General features: G+C 38.7%; 1 protein-coding gene across 2 annotated transcripts in view; it reads left to right on the forward strand.

Annotated features, from left to right (window-relative positions):
* Window positions 1-20,565, forward strand: part of LOC106161430 (monocarboxylate transporter 12) — a 20,736-nt gene extending 171 nt beyond the window's left edge. The window contains exons 1-7 of one of the 2 annotated variants that reach the window (XM_086998189.1): window positions 8-1,482; window positions 2,902-3,334; window positions 3,558-3,968; window positions 12,490-12,633; window positions 13,982-15,049; window positions 15,668-15,793; window positions 16,777-20,565. In XM_086998189.1, coding sequence (XP_086854315.1) covers window positions 3,680-3,968; window positions 12,490-12,633; window positions 13,982-15,049; window positions 15,668-15,793; window positions 16,777-16,982 — 1,833 coding nt within the window. In that variant the 5' untranslated portion in view covers window positions 8-1,482; window positions 2,902-3,334; window positions 3,558-3,679 and the 3' untranslated portion in view covers window positions 16,983-20,565. Of the gene's footprint in view, window positions 1-7; window positions 1,483-2,901; window positions 3,335-3,557; window positions 3,969-12,489; window positions 12,634-13,981; window positions 15,050-15,667; window positions 15,794-16,776 lie in introns of those variants that run through there. The other variant, XM_086998188.1, reaches the window with a different exon arrangement.
* Window positions 20,566-20,929: the final 364 nt, after the last annotated feature.

The raw sequence follows: 20,929 nt of genomic DNA on the forward strand, positions 1-20,929 counted from the left end.
TTTCTTATAATTCTTAAGCAGTTTTATCTATATATTTAAATGGAAGTAGGGACGTTTCGATATGAGGAAGCAAGTAGATATTGTACATTGTTGAGAGACGAGCTTATGTCAGTTTTTCTCACTGCGTCCGTTGCTAACCATGCCATGAAAATATGAGTGACACTGTCCTTTGTCATTACTGACCACAGAGGTCAATTTATATTTGCAATATCTGTAGAAGTGACAATAAGTCATATAATTATGGCCTGGCATATAACTTACCGTGTAAATTGAAAATACCATTAGAATGTAGATTTTGTAGCTCAAAATAAGGCTTAAATTTTTGTAGCTTCCCATACAATGAAAATATAAGCACGATATGTTCTTTATTATACGGGGTGGGGTGGGGGGGTATGTATTATAAAATACGTATGAATTTTAAGTACAGAGAAGTAATATATAACTTCTCCGCATTTTGCTCCATTGTATCTCGACATAGGTTGTTCCAGATTCTAAGTAGATAAGCTTATTTGTTAAAAAAAAGCTTTATTGATGTGCGTCTGTATCAGCAATATGAATGCGGGTTTTATAAATACCAGGTGCGCCCTTTTTTTATTTAGGCGTTTTTTGCAACCTTGTCTCAACAAATAACATAATCACATGAAGTAAGCAACAGAGAATTGTGTTCCCCTTCTGTGTATTGTATTTTCAGTTAAGGCATAAAGTTTTTATTATTTCCAATGTTTTATAGATATTCCCTTTTTTTATTTCCTTGGAACATCTTTAAATTCCTTTTTTTTTCTATTTTGAATATAGGAGAAAAAATTGTGAGCATGCATTAAACTTGCTTATGAAGTTATAGCTTCAGAATCTATAAATACTTGGCTGTAGTCTAATCGGGGGCGTCTCGATAGTCGAAGGTTCATTGGTCCGAAGGTTCATTGGTCCGAAAAGTGGTAACATTTTCATCGATTTTTTAATCAAGGGTTCATTGGTCCGAAGGCTCTATAGTGAATATTCGGACCAATGAACCTTCGGACTATTGAACCTTCGGACTATTGCTACGGCCCCGTCTAATCCTATCTGAAGATACTGAGGATCGTAGTAAACTGAAATACACTGTTTGTACATGGTAATAATGTAATATGAATTCTGTGTTAGTGACTATTCTGGACCTGGGTGGTTTAAGGGATGTTAAGAACGTCATCTATGTTATTAAAGTTATTTCTATTTTGGCTATTCTTTTGCAATTGAATTTCTCTTTTCACCTATTTTTAAAGCATATATTTCCTAAATCTTTCAAGCTTGTTTTACTTGTTGCCCTATAATAATATACCCAGGATAAAGTGCTCATTGAAGATGCCCCCCAGGTGAGGTGCTACCATTGACCCCTATCCATCAGATACCAGTCATGTGCCAGATATGCTGAGCCAGCATTAACATGTGCTTAACAATCAGCTGTCACTAATATCACATGTTTTACAGTCACAGGCACGGGCTCTAGTGAATTTATTACTAGTTTATTCCATTTCATTTGTTTGTATCTCATATCATACCTAGGTACTTCGAAGCCTTAGCCAACCAACTGCATGTATCCACCAAAAAAAGTTATTGATAACAAAAGTTGAGTGGAATACCAAGTACTAGTACTGTATAGATACCTAAAGAGACACCAGCTGAAGTAGTTGGTCTACAGTAGTGCACTTAAGTTCAATGAAGGTCAAGAATTGGGAATGGCTGCCGCCAGTGTCAGTTACAGATGTGCAGAGATATATTTTTTCTGTGAAAAACTCTTATTTGACAATTTTCTTGGGGTAAACAGAATTTTCTTCAACTACTAGTAACCAATCTTTATTTAATCCTTCCTTTCACACACTCCCCATAACAATATATTATCTGGGAAAATAAAAATATCATTGAAACATGCTTTTTTGTGAGTTTTTCAAATCTCAATATCCTTCCAAATTCACTCCTTGCACTGACCTGGTTGCACATGATTCAAAATTAAACTGTTTTAAAAGATAGTTGTCAGGAGATGATCATTTCAATTATCTTAGTGATATTAATTCATGTTATCTGTTGAAAATGATGAAAAAGTATTGCTTGTCAACAGAAAAGTTCAAAAAGAAGTAATTGGTATTGCACTTATTTAAAACTTTACTAGTACACTTGAAGTAGCACACCGTGCAGTAGCAGGTTTCATTGCATGTATTAACACAGTGAATGTCTGTAATATTTACTTCTTGTTATGGTGGTTGGAATTACTGTACTCATATCTAATTTTTAATTTTATAATGCTTTTACCAGAATTGTAGTAGCTGTTTTGAGGAAGGGTCACTATTGCATGCTATGTAAAAAATATTCTTTCAGTGAGCTATATCAAACTGAAAAATACTAAATTACAGTATAAAACAAAGTAAGTGTTACTAGTAAGTTACAAGTTTTAAAATTAATGACAACTTTTAGACTGCTGCATCATTTTGAATTGGAAGTTTACTATATACAGGGCACACCATTAGTACCTCCTCTTTGAGCTTTCAGCAGTCTGACAATGAAATATAATGTGTGTAGAAATATTGGCCTACATATTTTCAGTAAAAGAAAATGTTGCTCTTTTTTCTAGTAAGTCGAAATGTTACAAAAAAAAAAAAAAATTATTTAGAAAAAAAGATGAAAGTTTATTGCCTTTTAATAGCATTTTGTCATGCACACTTAAATGTTTTTTTTTTTCATCAAAGGAAAAGGATTTAAAAAACTGTTTGATTTTTTTGTCAACTTTTTCCTGGAGGTTCATATGGTTTATGTAAGTTGTAAAGCAAAAAATACCACAATAGCTTAGATTAGCATATTGTATATATCCACTTTTGTACATGTATTTAAGTAAGCCTTATGTGGAAACTAGCATTTGAGTCATCGTTGCAGGTGGCAGGGCCAGCGGAGAGGTTGATAGGTGACCTGAAAGGCTGGTGGAACAACGCTAGTAAGTACCAGATGGTATTTACACAGGAGGAAAAACATGTGACCTTTACTAAGACGGACTTCAGATAAAGAGCCTGGTCTAAATCTGTGTATGCTGTACATAAGATAGTGAGCACATGAGGCAAGCTGGACTGGGAGCTTACAGAGTGTGTTCATAGTGAGAGAGTGGACCACAGGGTACTGTTGGCTCAAGGGCAGGGCTGTAGAAGACTGGGCAGACTGAACTAGCTGTTATAATAGCTGGCTATACATATTAAGTAAATACAGCAGCTCAGTGACCAAGATTTCCATATCTACAGGAGACTATTACTGGCCAGATACACACCTGATGTAACTAAGAACATCGATCTCTGGAAATATAGCTGCAACAATACAGGTGAATATGTAACTTCAAAGTTTAATATGTTTTAGTACTCATTTATCTTGAACATGAAGTATTTTAATAATATAAGATCAAGTTGTGATTTGCAGCCATAGAAACCTCACTTCTTAAAAAGTAACTGTAGAGAAAATTAAGAGAGAGAGAGAAAAAGAGTAGCAGCCGGTAAAGCAGCATGGTTTTTAATGTATGAATTTTTTTTCTCTTTATCCATGTCAAGAAAATTCACACACCTGACGTATTTGCCAAGCCACTGGATCAACTGGAAGAAGTTCTCAGCTCTCTATACACAGACCAGAACCACTGGTTACTACACGCCTCTTAACTGCTGAAACTTTCCAAATGGAGCAGGAGCAGAAAAACACTGCTGTCAACGTGGTCACAGTAGACACAAATGACTCCAAAATGGACCAAGAGGACGCAGAGGTAGACCGAGATGACCTAATCATCCCCCCAGATGGAGGTTGGGGATGGGTAGTGGTGTTTTCCTCGTTTCTCATTCACATCCTGGCGGACGGCATTGTCTACTCATTTGGGATATTCTATGTGGAATTCCTGGAGGATTTCAAAGGCAGCAAGGGGGAGACAGCATGGGTGGGATCCTTGGTCCCTGGGATCACTTTATTAACAGGTAATAATAGTTTAACAAATAGTATTTCAACTTTACTAAGGTCTATAGCTGTATCTTTATAGAGAGACTAACTTTACTGTGGTCTATAGCTGTATCTGTATGGAGAGGCTAACTTTACTGTGGTCTATAGCTGTATCTGTATGGAGAGGCTAACTTTACTGAGGTCTATAGCTGTATCTGTATGGAGAGGCTAACTTTACTGTGGTCTATAGCTGTATCTGTATGGAGAGGCTTACTTTACTGAGGTCTATAGCCGTATCTGTATGGAGAGGCTAACTTTACCGAGGTCTATAGCTGTATCTGTATGGAGAGGCTAACTTTACTAAGGTCTATAGCTGTATCTGTATGGTCTATAGCTGTTTCTGTGTGGAGAGGCTAACTTTACTGTGATCTATAGCTGTATCTGTATGGAGAGGCTAACTTTACTGTGGTCTATAGCTGTATCTGTATGGAGAGGCTAACTTTACTGAGGTCTATAGCTGTATCTGTATGGAGAGGCTAACTTTACTGAGGTCTATAGCTGTATCTGTATGAAGAGGCTAACTTTACTGAGGTCTATAGCTGTATCTGTATAGTGAGGCTAACTTTACTGAGGTCTATAGCTGTATCTGTATGGAGAGGCTAACTTTACTATGGTCTATAGCTGTATCTGTATGGAGAGGCTAACTTTACTGTGGTCTACAGCTGTATCTGTATGGAGAGGCTAACTTTGCTGTGGTCTACAGCTGTATCTGTATGGAGAGGCTAACTTTGCTGTGGTCTATAGCTGTATCTGTATGGAGAGGCTTACTTTACTGTGGTCTATAGCTGTATCTGTATGGATAGGCTTAATTTACTGAGGTCTGTAGCTGTATCTGTATGGAGAGGCTAATTTTTACTGAGGTCTATAGCTGTATCTGTATGGAGAGGCTAACTTTACTGAGGTCTATAGCTGTATCTGTATGGAGAGGCCAAATTTACTGACGTCTGTAGCTGTATCTGTATGGAGAGGCTAACTTTACTGAGGTCTATAGCTGTATCTGTATGGAGAGGCTAACTTTACTATGATCTATAGCTGTATCTGTATGGAGAGGCTAACTTTACTGTGGTCTATAGCTGTATCTGTATGGAGAGGCTAACTTTACTGAGGTCTATAGCTGTATCTGTATGGAGAGGCTAACTTTACTGAGGTCTATAGCTGTATCTGTATGAAGAGGCTAACTTTACTGAGGTCTATAGCTGTATCTGTATAGTGAGGCTAACTTTACTGAGGTCTATAGCTGTATCTGTATGGTCTATAGCTGTTTCTGTGTGGAGAGGCTAACTTTACTGTGATCTATAGCTGTATCTGTATGGAGAGGCTAACTTTACTGTGGTCTATAGCTGTATCTGTATGGAGAGGCTAACTTTACTGAGGTCTATAGCTGTATCTGTATGGAGAGGCTAACTTTACTGAGGTCTATAGCTGTATCTGTATGAAGAGGCTAACTTTACTGAGGTCTATAGCTGTATCTGTATAGTGAGGCTAACTTTACTGAGGTCTATAGCTGTATCTGTATGGAGAGGCTCACTTAACTGAGGTCTATAGCTGTATCTGTGTGGAGAGGCTAACTTTACTGTGGTCTATAGCTGTATCTGTATGGAGAGGCTAACTTTACTAAGGTCTATAGCTGTATCTGTATGGAGAGGCTAACTTAACTGAGGTCTATAGCTGTATCTGTATGGAGAAGCTAACTTTACTGAGGTCTATAGCTGTATCTGTGTGGAGAGGCTAACTTAACTGAGGTCTATAGCTGTATCTGTGTGGAGAGGCTAACTTTACTGAGGTCTATAGCTGTATCTGTATGGAGAGGCTAACTTTACTGTGGTCTATAGCTGTATCTGTATGGATAGGCTAACTTTTCTGAGGTCTATAGCTGTATCTGTATGGAGAAGCTAACTTTACTGAGGTCTATAGCTGTATCTGTGTGGAGAGGCTAACTTAACTGAGGTCTATAGCTGTATCTGTGTGGAGAGGCTAACTTTACTGAGGTCTATAGCTGTATCTGTATGGAGAGGCTAACTTTACTGTGGTCTATAGCTGTATCTGTATGGAGAGGCTAACTTTACTGTGGTCTATAGCTGTATCTGTATGGAGAGGCTAACTTTACTGTGGTCTATAGCTGTATCTGTGTGGAGAGACTAACTTTACTGTGGTCTATAGCTTATCTGTATGGAGAGGCTAACTTTACTGTGGTCTATAGCTGTATCTGTATGGAGAGGCTAACTTTACTGAGGTCTATAGATGTATCTGTATGAAGAGGCTAACTTTACTGAGGTCTATAGCTGTATCTGTATGGAGAGGCTAACTTTACTGTGGTCTATAGCTGTATCTGTATGGAGAGGCTAACTATACTGTGGTCTATAGCTGTATTTGTATGGAGAGGCTAACTTTACTGAGGTCTATAGATGTATCTGTATGAAGAGGCTAACTTTACTGAGGTCTATAGCTGTGTCTGTATGGAGAGGCTAACTTTACTATGGTCTATAGCTGTATCTGTATGGACAGGCTAACTTTACTGTGGTCTATAGCTGTATCTGTATGGAGAGGCTAACTTTACTAAGGTCTATAGCTGTATCTGTATGGAGAGGCTAAATTTACTGTGGTCTATAGCTGTTTCTGTGTGGAGAGGCTAACTTTACTTAGGTCTATAGCTGTATCTGTATGGAGAGGCTAACTTTACTGTGGTCTATAGCTGTATCTGTATGGAGAGGCTTACTTTTTTGAGGTCTATAGCTGTATCTGTATGGAGAGGCTAACTTTACTGAGGCCTATAGCTGTATCTGTGTGGAGAGGCTAACTTTACTGAGGTCTATAGCTGTATCTGTATGGAGAGGCTAACTTTGCTGTGGTCAATAGCTGTATCTGTATGGAGAGGCTAACTTTACTGTGGTCTATAGCTGTATCTGTATGGAGAGGCTAACTTTACTGTGGTCTATAGCTGTATCTGTATGGAGAGGCTAACTTTACTGCATATATGGTCTATATAGCTGTATCTGTATGGATAGGCTAACTTTACTGCATATGGTCTATATGGCTGTATCTGTATGGAGAGGCTAAGTTTCCTAAATTTAGTCTATAGCTGTATCTGTATGGAGAGGCTAACTTTACTAAGGTCTATAGCTGTATCTGTATGGAGAGGCTAACTTAACTGAGGTCTATAGCTGTATCTGTATGGAGAAGCTAACTTTACTGAGGTCTATAGCTGTATCTGTGTGGAGAGGCTAACTTAACTGAGGTCTATAGCTGTATCTGTGTGGAGAGGCTAACTTTACTGAGGTCTATAGCTGTATCTGTATGGAGAGGCTAACTTTACTGTGGTCTATAGCTGTATCTGTATGGATAGGCTAACTTTTCTGAGGTCTATAGCTGTATCTGTATGGAGAAGCTAACTTTACTGAGGTCTATAGCTGTATCTGTGTGGAGAGGCTAACTTAACTGAGGTCTATAGCTGTATCTGTGTGGAGAGGCTAACTTTACTGAGGTCTATAGCTGTATCTGTATGGAGAGGCTAACTTTACTGTGGTCTATAGCTGTATCTGTATGGAGAGGCTAACTTTACTGTGGTCTATAGCTGTATCTGTATGGAGAGGCTAACTTTACTGTGGTCTATAGCTGTATCTGTGTGGAGAGACTAACTTTACTGTGGTCTATAGCTTATCTGTATGGAGAGGCTAACTTTACTGTGGTCTATAGCTGTATCTGTATGGAGAGGCTAACTTTACTGAGGTCTATAGATGTATCTGTATGAAGAGGCTAACTTTACTGAGGTCTATAGCTGTATCTGTATGGAGAGGCTAACTTTACTGTGGTCTATAGCTGTATCTGTATGGAGAGGCTAACTTTACTGTGGTCTATAGCTGTATCTGTATGGAGAGGCTAACTTTACTGAGGTCTATAGATGTATCTGTATGAAGAGGCTAACTTTACTGAGGTCTATAGCTGTGTTTGTATGGAGAGGCTAACTTTACTATGGTCTATAGCTGTATCTGTATGGACAGGCTAACTTTACTGTGGTCTATAGCTGTATCTGTATGGAGAGGCTAACTTTACTAAGGTCTATAGCTGTATCTGTATGGAGAGGCTAAATTTACTGTGGTCTATAGCTGTTTCTGTGTGGAGAGGCTAACTTTACTTAGGTCTATAGCTGTATCTGTATGGAGAGGCTAACTTTACTGTGGTCTATAGCTGTATCTGTATGGAGAGGCTTACTTTTTTGAGGTCTATAGCTGTATCTGTATGGAGAGGCTAACTTTACTGAGGCCTATAGCTGTATCTGTGTGGAGAGGCTAACTTTACTGAGGTCTATAGCTGTATCTGTATGGAGAGGCTAACTTTGCTGTGGTCAATAGCTGTATCTGTATGGAGAGGCTAACTTTACTGTGGTCTATAGCTGTATCTGTATGGAGAGGCTAACTTTACTGTGGTCTATAGCTGTATCTGTATGGAGAGGCTAACTTTACTGCATATATGGTCTATATAGCTGTATCTGTATGGATAGGCTAACTTTACTGCATATGGTCTATATGGCTGTATCTGTATGGAGAGGCTAAGTTTCCTAAATTTAGTCTATAGCTGTATCTGTATGGAGAGGCTATCTTTACTGCATATGGTCTATATGGCTGTATCTGTATGGAAAGTCTAAGTTTACTAAATTTAGTCTATAGCTGTATCTGTATGGAGAGGCTAACTTTACTGCACACGGTCTGTATGGCTGTAACTGTATGGAGAGGCTAACTTTACCAAATTTAGTCTATGGCTGTATCTGTATGGAGAGGCTAACTTTACTGCATATGGTCTATATGGCTGTATCTGTATGGAGAGGCTAATTTTACTGTTGCTTAATCCAGAGTCTGTCTGAATGTCAGACATTGAAATTCTGCCCCTTAAAAGGTCAAGAACTTGATCTTGGAATTGGAATCCAAAATACAATCAGCCAGGGTGCAGTTGATATGTCTGGCTCCTTATCTACTGGTACCTTTTTTTGTCTGGACTGCAGCTGCTTATCTCATGACTTCTGAACATCAGCCCCCTGTTTCACAAAATTGCATATCTTTAGTTGACTACAATGTAAGCATGTTTCCATAAGATTGCTGTTACACAGTTCCTGATAGGGTAATATGAGTACATGTGACCATGTATCGTTGGTAACAAAGATGTTAACCAGGGAACTGACTTAAGTGTTTTTATGAAACTGGGGTCAGAAGATAATATACAATATAGTCCATTCTGTGATTCATTTATGTAAGACGTCTTATTTAGTATTTGTTTTTGGTGTGAATCTTGGTATACATTCATTTTTTGATGATATGGCTTTTTGATATTTTTGGAAGAGCAACTAATTAATGTTCTAATATGTGTTGATAGGCAGCACTGATAGAAAAAATCTTGAAATGTTTTCCTTGCCAAAGGGTTACAATGCTTCCTCTGCTATATCATTGACACAGGTATTCCTATATAAAAAGGTGTCATTAGCACACAATGTGTTTGAGGAAAGTGATCCGTGTTATTTCAAGCATAGTTTGTAATGTGCAGTGAGGGTGACATGATGTGTGTCCTTGTTGTGGGGCAATTTGGGCTGGTGAAATAACTTCAGGTTAAATTTGGGATGAGACAGAATACAATTTGGGCTGGTGAAATAACTTCAGGTCAAGTCTGGGATAAGACGGAATACAATTTGGGCTGGTGAAATAACATCTGGTCAAGTCTGGGATAAGACAGAATACAATTTGGGCTGGTGAAATAACATCTGGTCAAGTCTGGGATAAGACTGAATACAATTTGGGCTGGTGAAATAACATCAGGTCAAGTCTGGGATAAGACGGAATACATTTGATTCACTTCTTAACTCATAACTCAAATCGTTTTCTCTGCTGTGATTCACAATTCTAGAATCTCGTGTTATATCTAAGAGACAAGGAATAAACGTTTGCTTTAGTTCAAATGTACATGTTGTATTGGCAGGTAATCAGCGGGGTGGCAGCGTCAGCCTGACTCTGCCAAGATCTAGGGGTCTTTTCTCTCCCATACAGTTCACCCAGATTACTTCCGCATCTACTTGAAATGATTTGTACAAGAGAGGCCGAGATAAGATAATCCTGACCTTTGCTTGGTTAAATACACTACTGTGGTGGGAGGGCTATTAGGGGAGACCTGAGAGTGAGCCCCTGAATGGTGTCAAGTACCCTTGAAGACATGCAGTCAATGATCCCTGTTCTAATGTCTTGGTCTAGGCCAGCTAGGCAATGATGCCTTTTTTTTAATGTCTCATTGCACCTCATTGTTGAAAATTTGAAAAACCAATTATATATATCTACTCCAGAGGAAGGAAATCTTTGGTTTTCGTGCAGCAAACAATTTGGTGTTCTTTACATAATATCTAGCTCACTTATCTGACTGTGTCTAGATAACCAGTCACACACTTAGGAGACGTCTCTTGCCTTTGTACAGTTGACTCAACAAACCTGACCAATTTTCCCAAAGAATATGATTTTCAAAAATCTTTGCTGACAACTAATATTAGTTTAAACTCTGGAGCTTGTGGTTCTTTCCAGAACAAGATGAAACTTGGTGTCATGTGTAACATACCTGCCTCTTGTGGAGCATGTATCAAAGAACTCACTGAGGCACACTAGAATTGGGGCATATTATTCAGCAGTTTTTCACTTGCTTTATTTTGGGCATATTTGGGAACAAGAATTTCACAATATATACTTCCTACATGCAATTATAATATTGAGTACAATTATATGTACATAAAAAGGACAAAGGTTCGAGACTTTTCCATCCCTTCAGCATACTCTAGATATGGGAGTGCAGCTCCTGTGGTTTGGTGAAAAAAGTCTCTGTGGCTCTGGTACAGGGTACGTCTTGTATATTTAGCATGGGTAATCCTTTCTGTCATGTTTCTCCACATGTTCACACTGCCTTCAGCACAAAATACACATGACTAATGATTATGTGCATAATTAGTTCAATCTTTAACAGTTATCATGCTGATCACTATGCAGGAATTACATGTCTATTGCTTGTATACATAATTGGGCCTGTTGGAAATATTAAAGATTATGTATTTAAGTGTGTTTGTATGCTGTTAACAGGAGGGTAATGAGGGCAAAACACCACAGGATTGGGTAGAATAATGAGTCCACAATTGATGACAGCTGTGTTAGTAAGACGTAGGATGTAACTGTCCTTGTTCACTCCCTGATACATATGATACTTATGTCTTTTTTTAGACATCTTATTGTTTCATGTAAAATGTATTATTTATTTTTGTGAAATGTAGCTATTATTATCATTTGTTTTAATTTTAGACAGTAGGACAAATGCATTATTTTGACTATTATTATTCAGATGAAAAGAAATGCAACAGTGATTTAGGGTGCTCAAATGTATGATATTAATTTTGTCCTCTGATAAGATGAGATAAGAATTTATTCAGCTAGTTACAAAAACTGAAAATCATTTGCCTTTGGAGCAAAGTTTTATAAATGTACAAAGTAAAAGAAACTCAATAAATGAATTAAGAAAAAAAAAAAAAAAAACAAATTAAGATGTGTTCCTGGCTTTGGATAAACACTGTTTTGAAAGAGCCTACTGCTGCCAGGTCAAAAGGTAAACAGTGGTGCTGGCGAAGAAGAGTCCTCCATGTTGCTTTCATTCTTTTTTACCCTATCTGGCCTTTAAAATATCACTCAGCTTGAAGAGATTCTGTCCAATAATCTTAAAAATATCACTCAGCTTGAGGAGATTCTGTCCAATAATCTTAAAAATATCACTCAGCTTGAGGAGATTCTGTCCAATAATCTTACCTGCAGTTTTAACAACATTAGTAGTACTTATTTCTTAGTTTTTTTTACATTCCTCCCCAGTAGTCCCGATTTACCAAATTGTAATGTCATATGTCAGAATACTTTTGATCACACACCTGTTAAGTTGACTAAAATAGGACCACTGTCAGTAAAGTCCTGAGTGATCTTAAACAATTCAGTCTTTGTCATGATTTATTTAGTATATGCTCTTTATGGTGTTATCTCTCCAGGTAAGTTAATTTACTAATAATATGAATGCCAACAAGTTTTTCCTGTCTTACTTCAATGTTTACGTGTTTGGAAGGCAGAGATAATATGATATTATTAATTTTTATTTGGAGGGTGTATATATATGTTTTGAGGATGAATGAAGGAATTGAACACTTAGCATTTATATCTGCCATGTTTGCTTCACTATGATTTTTTTTTTATTTTGCTTTTAATTAATAAGACATATATTATCTGTGTGCTTGTTTCCCTTTTCTATTTTATAATGTAAACAAAGCATTTGAATAAAAATCTAGTATTATGATTCTGCCTGGTTTGTTATCTAACAGCCTAACTCAAAATTTTCCAGACAGCTCAGAAATATGGGCCAACTTAGAATCAATTATATTTTAGTGATGCTCCGTTAATTATAGTTAGTAGTTAGAAAAAGAATAAGCTTTATCCCAGTGTGTCTTTTCAGGTCCAGTGGCAAGTGCCTTCACATCTAAGTACGGTTGCCGGGTGACAACAATAGCAGGGGCTGCACTGGCTGCCGTGGGGTTCATTGTCAGCATTTTTTCTCCAAACTTATACATGCTGTACTTTACATTTGGAATTGTTGGAGGTAAGAAGACAGTAATATCTGCTAAAACAATAATAATACAGTTACTGTACAACATTGTATACCATAATACTACCAGATTGAAGTACAGTGTATCAGGCAGTGGCTTATCTAAGAATTTCAAAACATATGAATGATTATATACCATTGGTGCACGTTTGACTCAGCTGGGCTGGACTAACCAGAGTCATTCATTGTATAGTATTGATCAGATAATTTACTGTTGAGTTGGCATGATACTTCTAGGTGAGATTAGTGTTATAAAATGCTTTTGTCCCATCAGTCTTGAATTAAGTCTCAGCTCTGTGATCATACAAAATGCATTTTAACAATATTAAAAGGAAATACGTATTATTTTCAATGCAAGCATGCCAGTTAACATCATACTATTGAAACTTCACAGTTTCTTTTTTACATGATAAATGTTACAACTGTCACAAAATAATAAGATGTTGAAGACATTTTATGGGACAATATGTTCAATTAGAAAAACACTGTTATTTCACTTTCATCCTCTGATTTCTAATTCATTTGTTATATTGTTCTTTAGGTCTGGGATTTGGTCTGATCTACCTCCCAGCCATCATCAGTGTGGGATTCTACTTTGATATCTGATCCATTTGTTCCATTGTTCTTTAGGTCTGGGATTTGGTCTGATCTACCTCCCGGCCATCGTCAGTGTGGGATTCTACTTTGATATCTGATTCATTTGTTCCATTGTTCTTGAGGTCTGGGGTTTGGTCTGATCTACCTCCCAGCCATCGTCAGTGTGGGATTCTACTTTGATATCTGATTCATTTGTTCCATTGTTCTTCAGGTCTGGGGTTTGGTCTGATCTACCTCCCAGCCATCGTCAGTGTGGGATTCTATTTTGATATCTGATCCATTTGTTCCATTGTTCTTCAGGTCTAGGATTTGGTCTGATCTACCTCCCAGCCATCGTCAGTGTGGGATTCTACTTTGATATCTGATCCATTTGTTCCATTGTTCTTCAGGTCTGGGATATGGTCTGATCTACCTCCCAGCCATCATCAGTGTGGGATTCTACTTTGATATCTGATCCATTTGTTCCATTGTTCTTCAGGTCTGGGATTTAGTCTGATCTACCTCCCAGCCATCATCAGTGTGGGATTCTACTTTGATATCTGATCCATTTGTTCCATTGTTCTTCAGGTCTGGGATATGGTCTGATCTACCTCCCAGCCATTGTCAGTGTGGGATTCTACTTTGATATCTGATCCATTTGTTCCATTGTTCTTCAGGTCTGGTGTTTGGTCTGATCTACCTCCCAGCCATCATCAGTGTGGGATTCTACTTAGATATCTGATCCATTTGCTCCATTGTTCTTCAGGTCTAGGGTTTGGTCTGATCTACCTCCCAGCCATCGTCAGTGTGGGATTCTACTTTGAGAAGCGCCGTGCGTTTGCCACTGGCCTTGCAGTGTGTGGGAGTGGGCTGGGCACCTTCATCTTTGCCCCCTTCTCCACTGAGTTAGTCCATGAGTATGGCTGGCGGGGGGCTGTCCTCATACAGGCTGGTCTTATCCTCAACTGTATTCTGTGTGGTGCTGTATTCAGACCTTTATATTCAGCCCGAGAGCAGCGTGAAATGAGGGAGGCACGTATTGAGAAACGTTTGAGAAAGAAATTAGGTAAAATAGACAAAGATGGAGATGTTAAAGCTGCCACAGTGAAGAATGGACAGGGGTCAGCACAGAAGCCGTTGTTACGGAGCCGTAGCACTGCATCTGAGTCCCACACAGTAACAGTTCAGACACCACTGCCGCCATCTATGATCAAAAGTGAGAGTGATATTCGCAGTGGCAATGTTATAGTGGAAGACCCGCGCTCGCCCTCTGTTGTTCGTAGTCTGTCTCACCTTGGCTTTAAGCCACACCACACTGTCATGCAGAGGAAAGATGTCCTCTATGTGGGAAGTCTGCGTAATATCCCTCTTTATCGTTCCAATGTCAGCGTCTACCAGGCAAGTGTTTTGTCAATACCTCATGTAGTTCCACCTTCAGAAACAGATGAACCGGTGGGCTTCTGCACTCAGATGAAGGACTCTTTCCTTGAAATGATGGATTTCACCCTCCTCAAGGACTGGGTCTTCATCATATTTGCCATTTCCAACTTCCTGACCAGTATAGGGTTCAATGCCCCCTTCATCTATATCCCAGACCGTGCTCTGCAGGAAGGCTATGATGAACACTCTGCGGCCTGGCTGCTGTCAGGAGTTGGCATAGGAAACACTGTAGGCAGGATTGTGTTTGGTCTGATGTCTGACTGGAAGTGGGTGAACAGACTCTGGCTGTATAACATTACCCTGACCATATGTGGTGTAGCCACCGTGTTCAGCTCTTTTATGAAGTCCTACCCTCTGATGATGGTGTATGCTTGTACATTTGGCTGCTTTATAGGTAAGTGAAGAGCAGGGGAAGAAGCTGCTTAACTTGGCATGTTCATGTCCTTTTATTTGAAGCAAGACAGATTATTATATTGGACCTCCAAAGAATAATAAATTGATTTTCATAGCATTGGAAATCTTCTGCTAGGCTAAAATGCATGCCACAGTTGAAAATTGACCCAGTTCTATTATTTCCAATGTCCATTGGTTTTCTGATTTTTATCAGATGGACATATTTAGAGCAGCCTATTTTTGTTATGTCTTTGTTGCACAGGTAAACCATAAAGTGTTTGCACTAAATTAAAGGGGTATGTTATCTACTCAGTTTTGATGCAAATGCTGGACTGCAAGTTGAGCAGAATTTACTGGCTGTATTTTGAAGAAAAAAGGTCCCTTTTCATTTTTTTCTTCTGTGTTTGAAATCCAGGCATAAATGTTACAGAAATGAGATAGCCAACATATTATTTTATAATTATAACTGTCAGCTTATAAATTTACATGTTTATGTTTAGCTGATACTTCAGGTGTACCATGAGCAGAGATACTGCAGATTTGGTTTTTGACTTCAGATGCCTTACTTGACTGATACTTGTTACATTCCATGAGTTGAAGACTTGGTTTTTGACTTCAGGTGCCTATGTTGGCTTGACCAGTGTGATATTGGTGGACTTGCTGGGCCTGGAAAGACTGACTAGTTCCTTTGGACTTGTGCTAATGTTCCAGGGGATTGCCACACTCATTGGTCCTCCTATTGTGGGTAAGTCATCTGTCCACATCCACCACACTCATTGGTCCTCCTATTGTGGGTAAGTCATCTGTCTACATCCACCACACTCATTGGTCCTCCTATTGTGGGTAAGTCATCTGTCTACATCCACCACACTCATTGGTCCTCCTATTGGGGGTAAGTCATCTGTCCACATCCACCACACTCATTGGTCCTCCTATTGTGGGTAAGTCATCTGTCCACATCCACCACACTCATTGGTCCTCCTATTTTGGGTAAGTCATCTGTCTACATCCACCACACTCATTGGTCCTCCTATTGTGGGTAAGTCATCTGTCCACATCCACCACCCTCATTGGTCGTCCTATTGTGGGTAAGTCATCTGTCTACATCCACCACACTCATTGGTCCTCCTATTGTGGGTAAGTCATCTGTCCACATCCACCACACTCATTGGTCCTCCTATTGTGGGTAAGTCATCTGTCTACATCCACCACACTCGTTGGTCCTCGAGTTGTGGGTAAGTCATCTGTCTACATCCACCACACTCATTGGTCCTCCTATTGTGGGTAAGTCATCTGTCTACATCCACCACACTCATTGGTCGTCCTGTTGTGGGTAAGTCATCTGTCTACATCCACCACACTCATTGGTCCTCCTATTGTGGGTAAGTCATCTGTCTACATCCACCACCCTCATCCATGCAAATGGTGACAGTGTACACCAAGTCAGTACACATGCTTGTTTTATCATATATATTTATTCACACACAAGGTAATAGGTAAAAGTAGCATTTAATTTTTTATGGTTTTAAGAAAAAAAGTCCAACCAACAGTCATCATATGACTTATTTTTGCTGATAGTGGAGGTAGCATGTTGCCAGTATTGGGGCACAGGTTTGGTATCACACAGAACTGTTTAGAACTGATGTATTACTAATATTATTGTCACTGATGCTGATACTGTTTGTATAAGTAGAATAATAATAATAATAATATGTTATTTTTCCCCAGGATGGGTGTTTGATGGCACCAATAGTTATGATATAGCCTTCTACATCACCGGGTCCATGGTGGCCCTCAGTGGAATGATGCTGTTTGTAATCCCACAAGTGCAGCGCTGGCAGGACAAGAAGAGGGGCGTCACCAAAAAAGAGATTGAAATGGGGAAGATTGTTTCACCAGATCAACCTATAACTCCTGAAGCCCAAAGTGTTTAGGATGTTTCCTAAGAACAGAAAATCATGATGTCTTCGAAAATTATAGAGGAATTTAGAAACTGTTGTTTAAAAAACATGGGATACATGACAATGACTGTCTCTTGGATATTTTTTTCTATTATAGAAGAGAAAAAATGTGAGAACACACTGCAGGTGTTGTTCGTGAAAAACAAATGTTTAAGGAAGATAAATATCACCTGATAAGAGATTATCAGAGATGCTCTACTCTCTTGGAACACCTGTCCTAGACTAGAATAGGACAGTTTTTAACTAACAAAACTGGTTGATGGCTTTCTATGAAAACATCTCATGCTGTTTTGTAGCATCTAACTCTTCCTGCTGTCAGCATCTGGAAACTGCCATTCATTGGGTCACAATGTGCACTCCAACACAGTGGTAAACCTGGACTGGTTGAGATGACCAGCCAGGTGAACTCTGTGGGATAACCGGCCATGTGAACTCTGCGGGATGACCGGCCAGGTGAACTCTGCGGTATGACCAGGCAGGCAAACTCTGCGGGATGACCAACCAGGGGAACTCTGCGGGATGACCAACCAGGTGAACTCTGCAGGATGACCAGCCAGGTGAACTCTGCGGGACGACCAGCCAGGTGAACTCTGCGGGATGACCAGCCAGGTGAACTCTGCAGGATGACCAGCCAGGTGAACTCTGCGGGACGACCAGCCAGGTGAACTCTGCCGGATGACCAGCCAGGTGAACTCTGTGGGATGACCAGCCAGGTGAACACTGCGGGATAACCAGCCAGGCCAACTCTGCGGGATGACCAACCAGGGGAACTCTTCAGGATGACAAGCCAGGTGCACTTAGGATGACCAACCAGGTGAACTTTGCGGGATGACCGGCCAGGTGAACTCTGCGGGATGACCAGCCAGGCAAACTCTGCAGGATGACCAGCCAGGTGAACTCTGTGGGATGACCGGCCAGGTGAACTCCATGGGATCAGAAAAATATTGTCAATTTAGAGCACATTCAGAATTGATGATTTGTGGTATAAAAATGGCCAACCCCACTTCTAAGCAAGCTGCCTAATCCCCTAATGGTGTTCCCGCCTCTATATGTGCCAAGAAATGGATTAAATCTTGGCTCCGGGGTTTAATTGCTTTTAGAGTAAATTATTATATTATTTAACATGTTATTAGATTTAAAACCTTATTGTTGGACCTGAGGCAGTCTAGGTGTATGTGTGTGTCTGCACATGAGAGTGTTGTGTGTGTTCTAGTACTTGTCCATGTGAGTATTAAACAGAAGCTTTCTTCAGAGAACCAGGGTCTGAAAACGTGAATTATTTATCCTATGAAGAGATAAACCAGTTATAAGACCCGATATTTTAGTGAGCCATTGATTAATGTGAGTTTGTTATATCTTATATATGATTGTATATTGATTGGGAATTTATGTCCCATGCAGTAATAATTATGCCATATGCATATATTGATTGGGAATTTATGTCCCATGCAGTAATAATTATACCATATGCACATATTGATTGGGAATTTGTCCCATGCAATTACATTTATACTATATTGTAATATTCCAATGACCTGTGAATGCCAGCAGATAGCCAGAATACCTCATAAGAACTTTTAATTGGTTGCTGATCTCAATCACATGCGCTTACAAATTTAGCTTTAAATATTTTTAAAATTTAAATCTTTTAAATGTTTTACAGTATTTCTATCAGAAAATTCTTTAACAAATGGTTATTCCATAGCTTTGTATGGGTGTTGAAGACAACATAGATATTACCTCATCAGTGAAATTAATGTTTTAATGATTTTAATCAAGTTTACATATAAACTGCCATATTCTATCCTCACAGATATTTTTCATTATAAAGTAATAGTAAGGATTACTTACCAATATACTCCAGTATTTTTGTTGTGTGCTGTGCCATATTAATTGTCTCATTTGTTTACCAGAAAGTTTGTATATCATGATTATTTGTTGTGAACCATTATAATTACATTTTCAATGTAGTTCAACCTGTCCATCATGTAACACTCAGCCTGCTAACATTGTATGTAACTCATATAACACTAACATTGTATGTAGGACATGTGGTCAACAGGACAAGGATCAGGGCCTGCTAACATATTGTATGTAGGGTGGTCAGCAGGACAAGGATCAGGGCCTGCTAACATATTGTATGTAGGGTGGTCAACAGGACAAGGATCAGGGCCTGCTAACATTGTATGTAGGGTGGTCAACAGGACAAGGATCAGGGCCTGCTAACATTGTATGTAAGGTGGTCAGCAGGACAAGGATCAGGGCCTGCTAACATTGTATGTAGGGTGGTCAGCAGGACAAGGATCAGGGCCTGCTAACATTGTATGTAGGGTGGTCAACAGGACAAGGATCAGGGCCTGCTAACATTGTATGTAAGGTGGTCAGCAGGACAAGGATCAGGGCCTGCTAAAATTGTATGTAGGGTGGTCAGCAGGACAAGGACCAGGGCCTGCTAACATTGTATGTAGGGTGGTCAGCAGGACAAGGACCAGGGCCTGCTAACATTGTATGTAAGGTGGTCAACAGGACAAGGATCAGAGCCCATTGTTATATTTACACAATGTTTTTTATGTTGGCCCAGTATCGCACTCCCTTCTGTTACTATGGAGGAACTGGTTGGTTGGATCCAGCATTTGATCTTTCTAGCAATTGTCTCATGTTTGCCTTTTTGTTGTGCCATATTTAATTTTTGCTTAACATGCTTAAAGAAGTGTTGTTGTTAAATTGATTCCTTACTAATATACCTCAAAATAAATGGTGCCTGAAATTATAATTCATATTAATCCCTTTATTCTAGTCTTTCTTGGTGCAGGTACTCGGGGTAGTTGTGACCTCATTTTATATTCTGCCCCAGTTCTGTACAATTCCAGATGAAGAAGTTCAGCAGGAGTTCTGACAGCAGAATCACTCCAGTCCATAGATGAGTATTACATTGTCTTAACATATCTTATTGTACTGTTATAATTTGTTAATCATCAAAACCAAAACAATATTTTTTTAATATTGAGATATATTCTGTCTTTTCACTTGTTTTACTGTTAACTTTTTCTGTCTTTGAAGTACTTTGTCCCAGTCTAAGTGATCTTATTTGTTGACTGTATAAAGGCAGAACTGTTTCTCAGTGACTGAAAATAAACTGGGGCATTTTATTTGTTAAAGTGCATTTCAAGATAAAAAAAAAAATAATGAATAGACTTGGATCATTGTTATTGATTAGTTATTGCATTTTTGTCATGTTTTGTATCACTCATATTTGCATAGACTCCCTTTAATCAGTTTTTTTTATTCATTGTTTTTGTTAACAGTCTGAATACATTATAGCCTTACTCACAAGAAGGATTAAGTACAATATTACAGGCCTGATGTGGCCAGATATGCTTCATTGTGGAAAAAGTCCACTGGAGGATGCTGTGCATGTGATGACATGTTTGAAATATTTGACATATTTGAAAATGATTTGACATATATGAAAATTATTTGATGAAGATAAATTGCACCAAGTATGAAATTCTTTGTTACTGCTCAGTAATTTAGAAAATAAAACTTTTTGAAGCTGTCTACTTTCAGATCTTCATCTGCTATACTAGTAGTAACTTAATAAAATATGTCTATTGTTTATGGCATTACATTTTTTCCTGCATATCTTGAAACTTGTCATACTTTTCTCTGTATTCCAAAATTGAAGAATTTCCAACTAGAAGGAATTATAGTTGGCAATTCTCTCTTACAAAAGTAAGGCAAGTATTGCAATTGCTTTATATAAACAGATTCTGTGCATAAAATGAAAACTTTATAAATTAGATTAAACTTGTTTATGTTCAAGGTAATACTCCCAGTGCCTCACAATTCCAGGAATAGGGAAAAAATCTGGAAAAAGTGGGAAGATGTATTTGGCTATTTAGTAAGTTGAAACAAGCTTG

The sequence above is a fragment of the Lingula anatina genome, chromosome 10 (genome assembly GCF_051362555.1).
Source record: "Lingula anatina isolate TDL-2025a chromosome 10, LinAna3.0, whole genome shotgun sequence".
NCBI lineage: Eukaryota > Metazoa > Brachiopoda > Lingulata > Lingulida > Lingulidae > Lingula > Lingula anatina.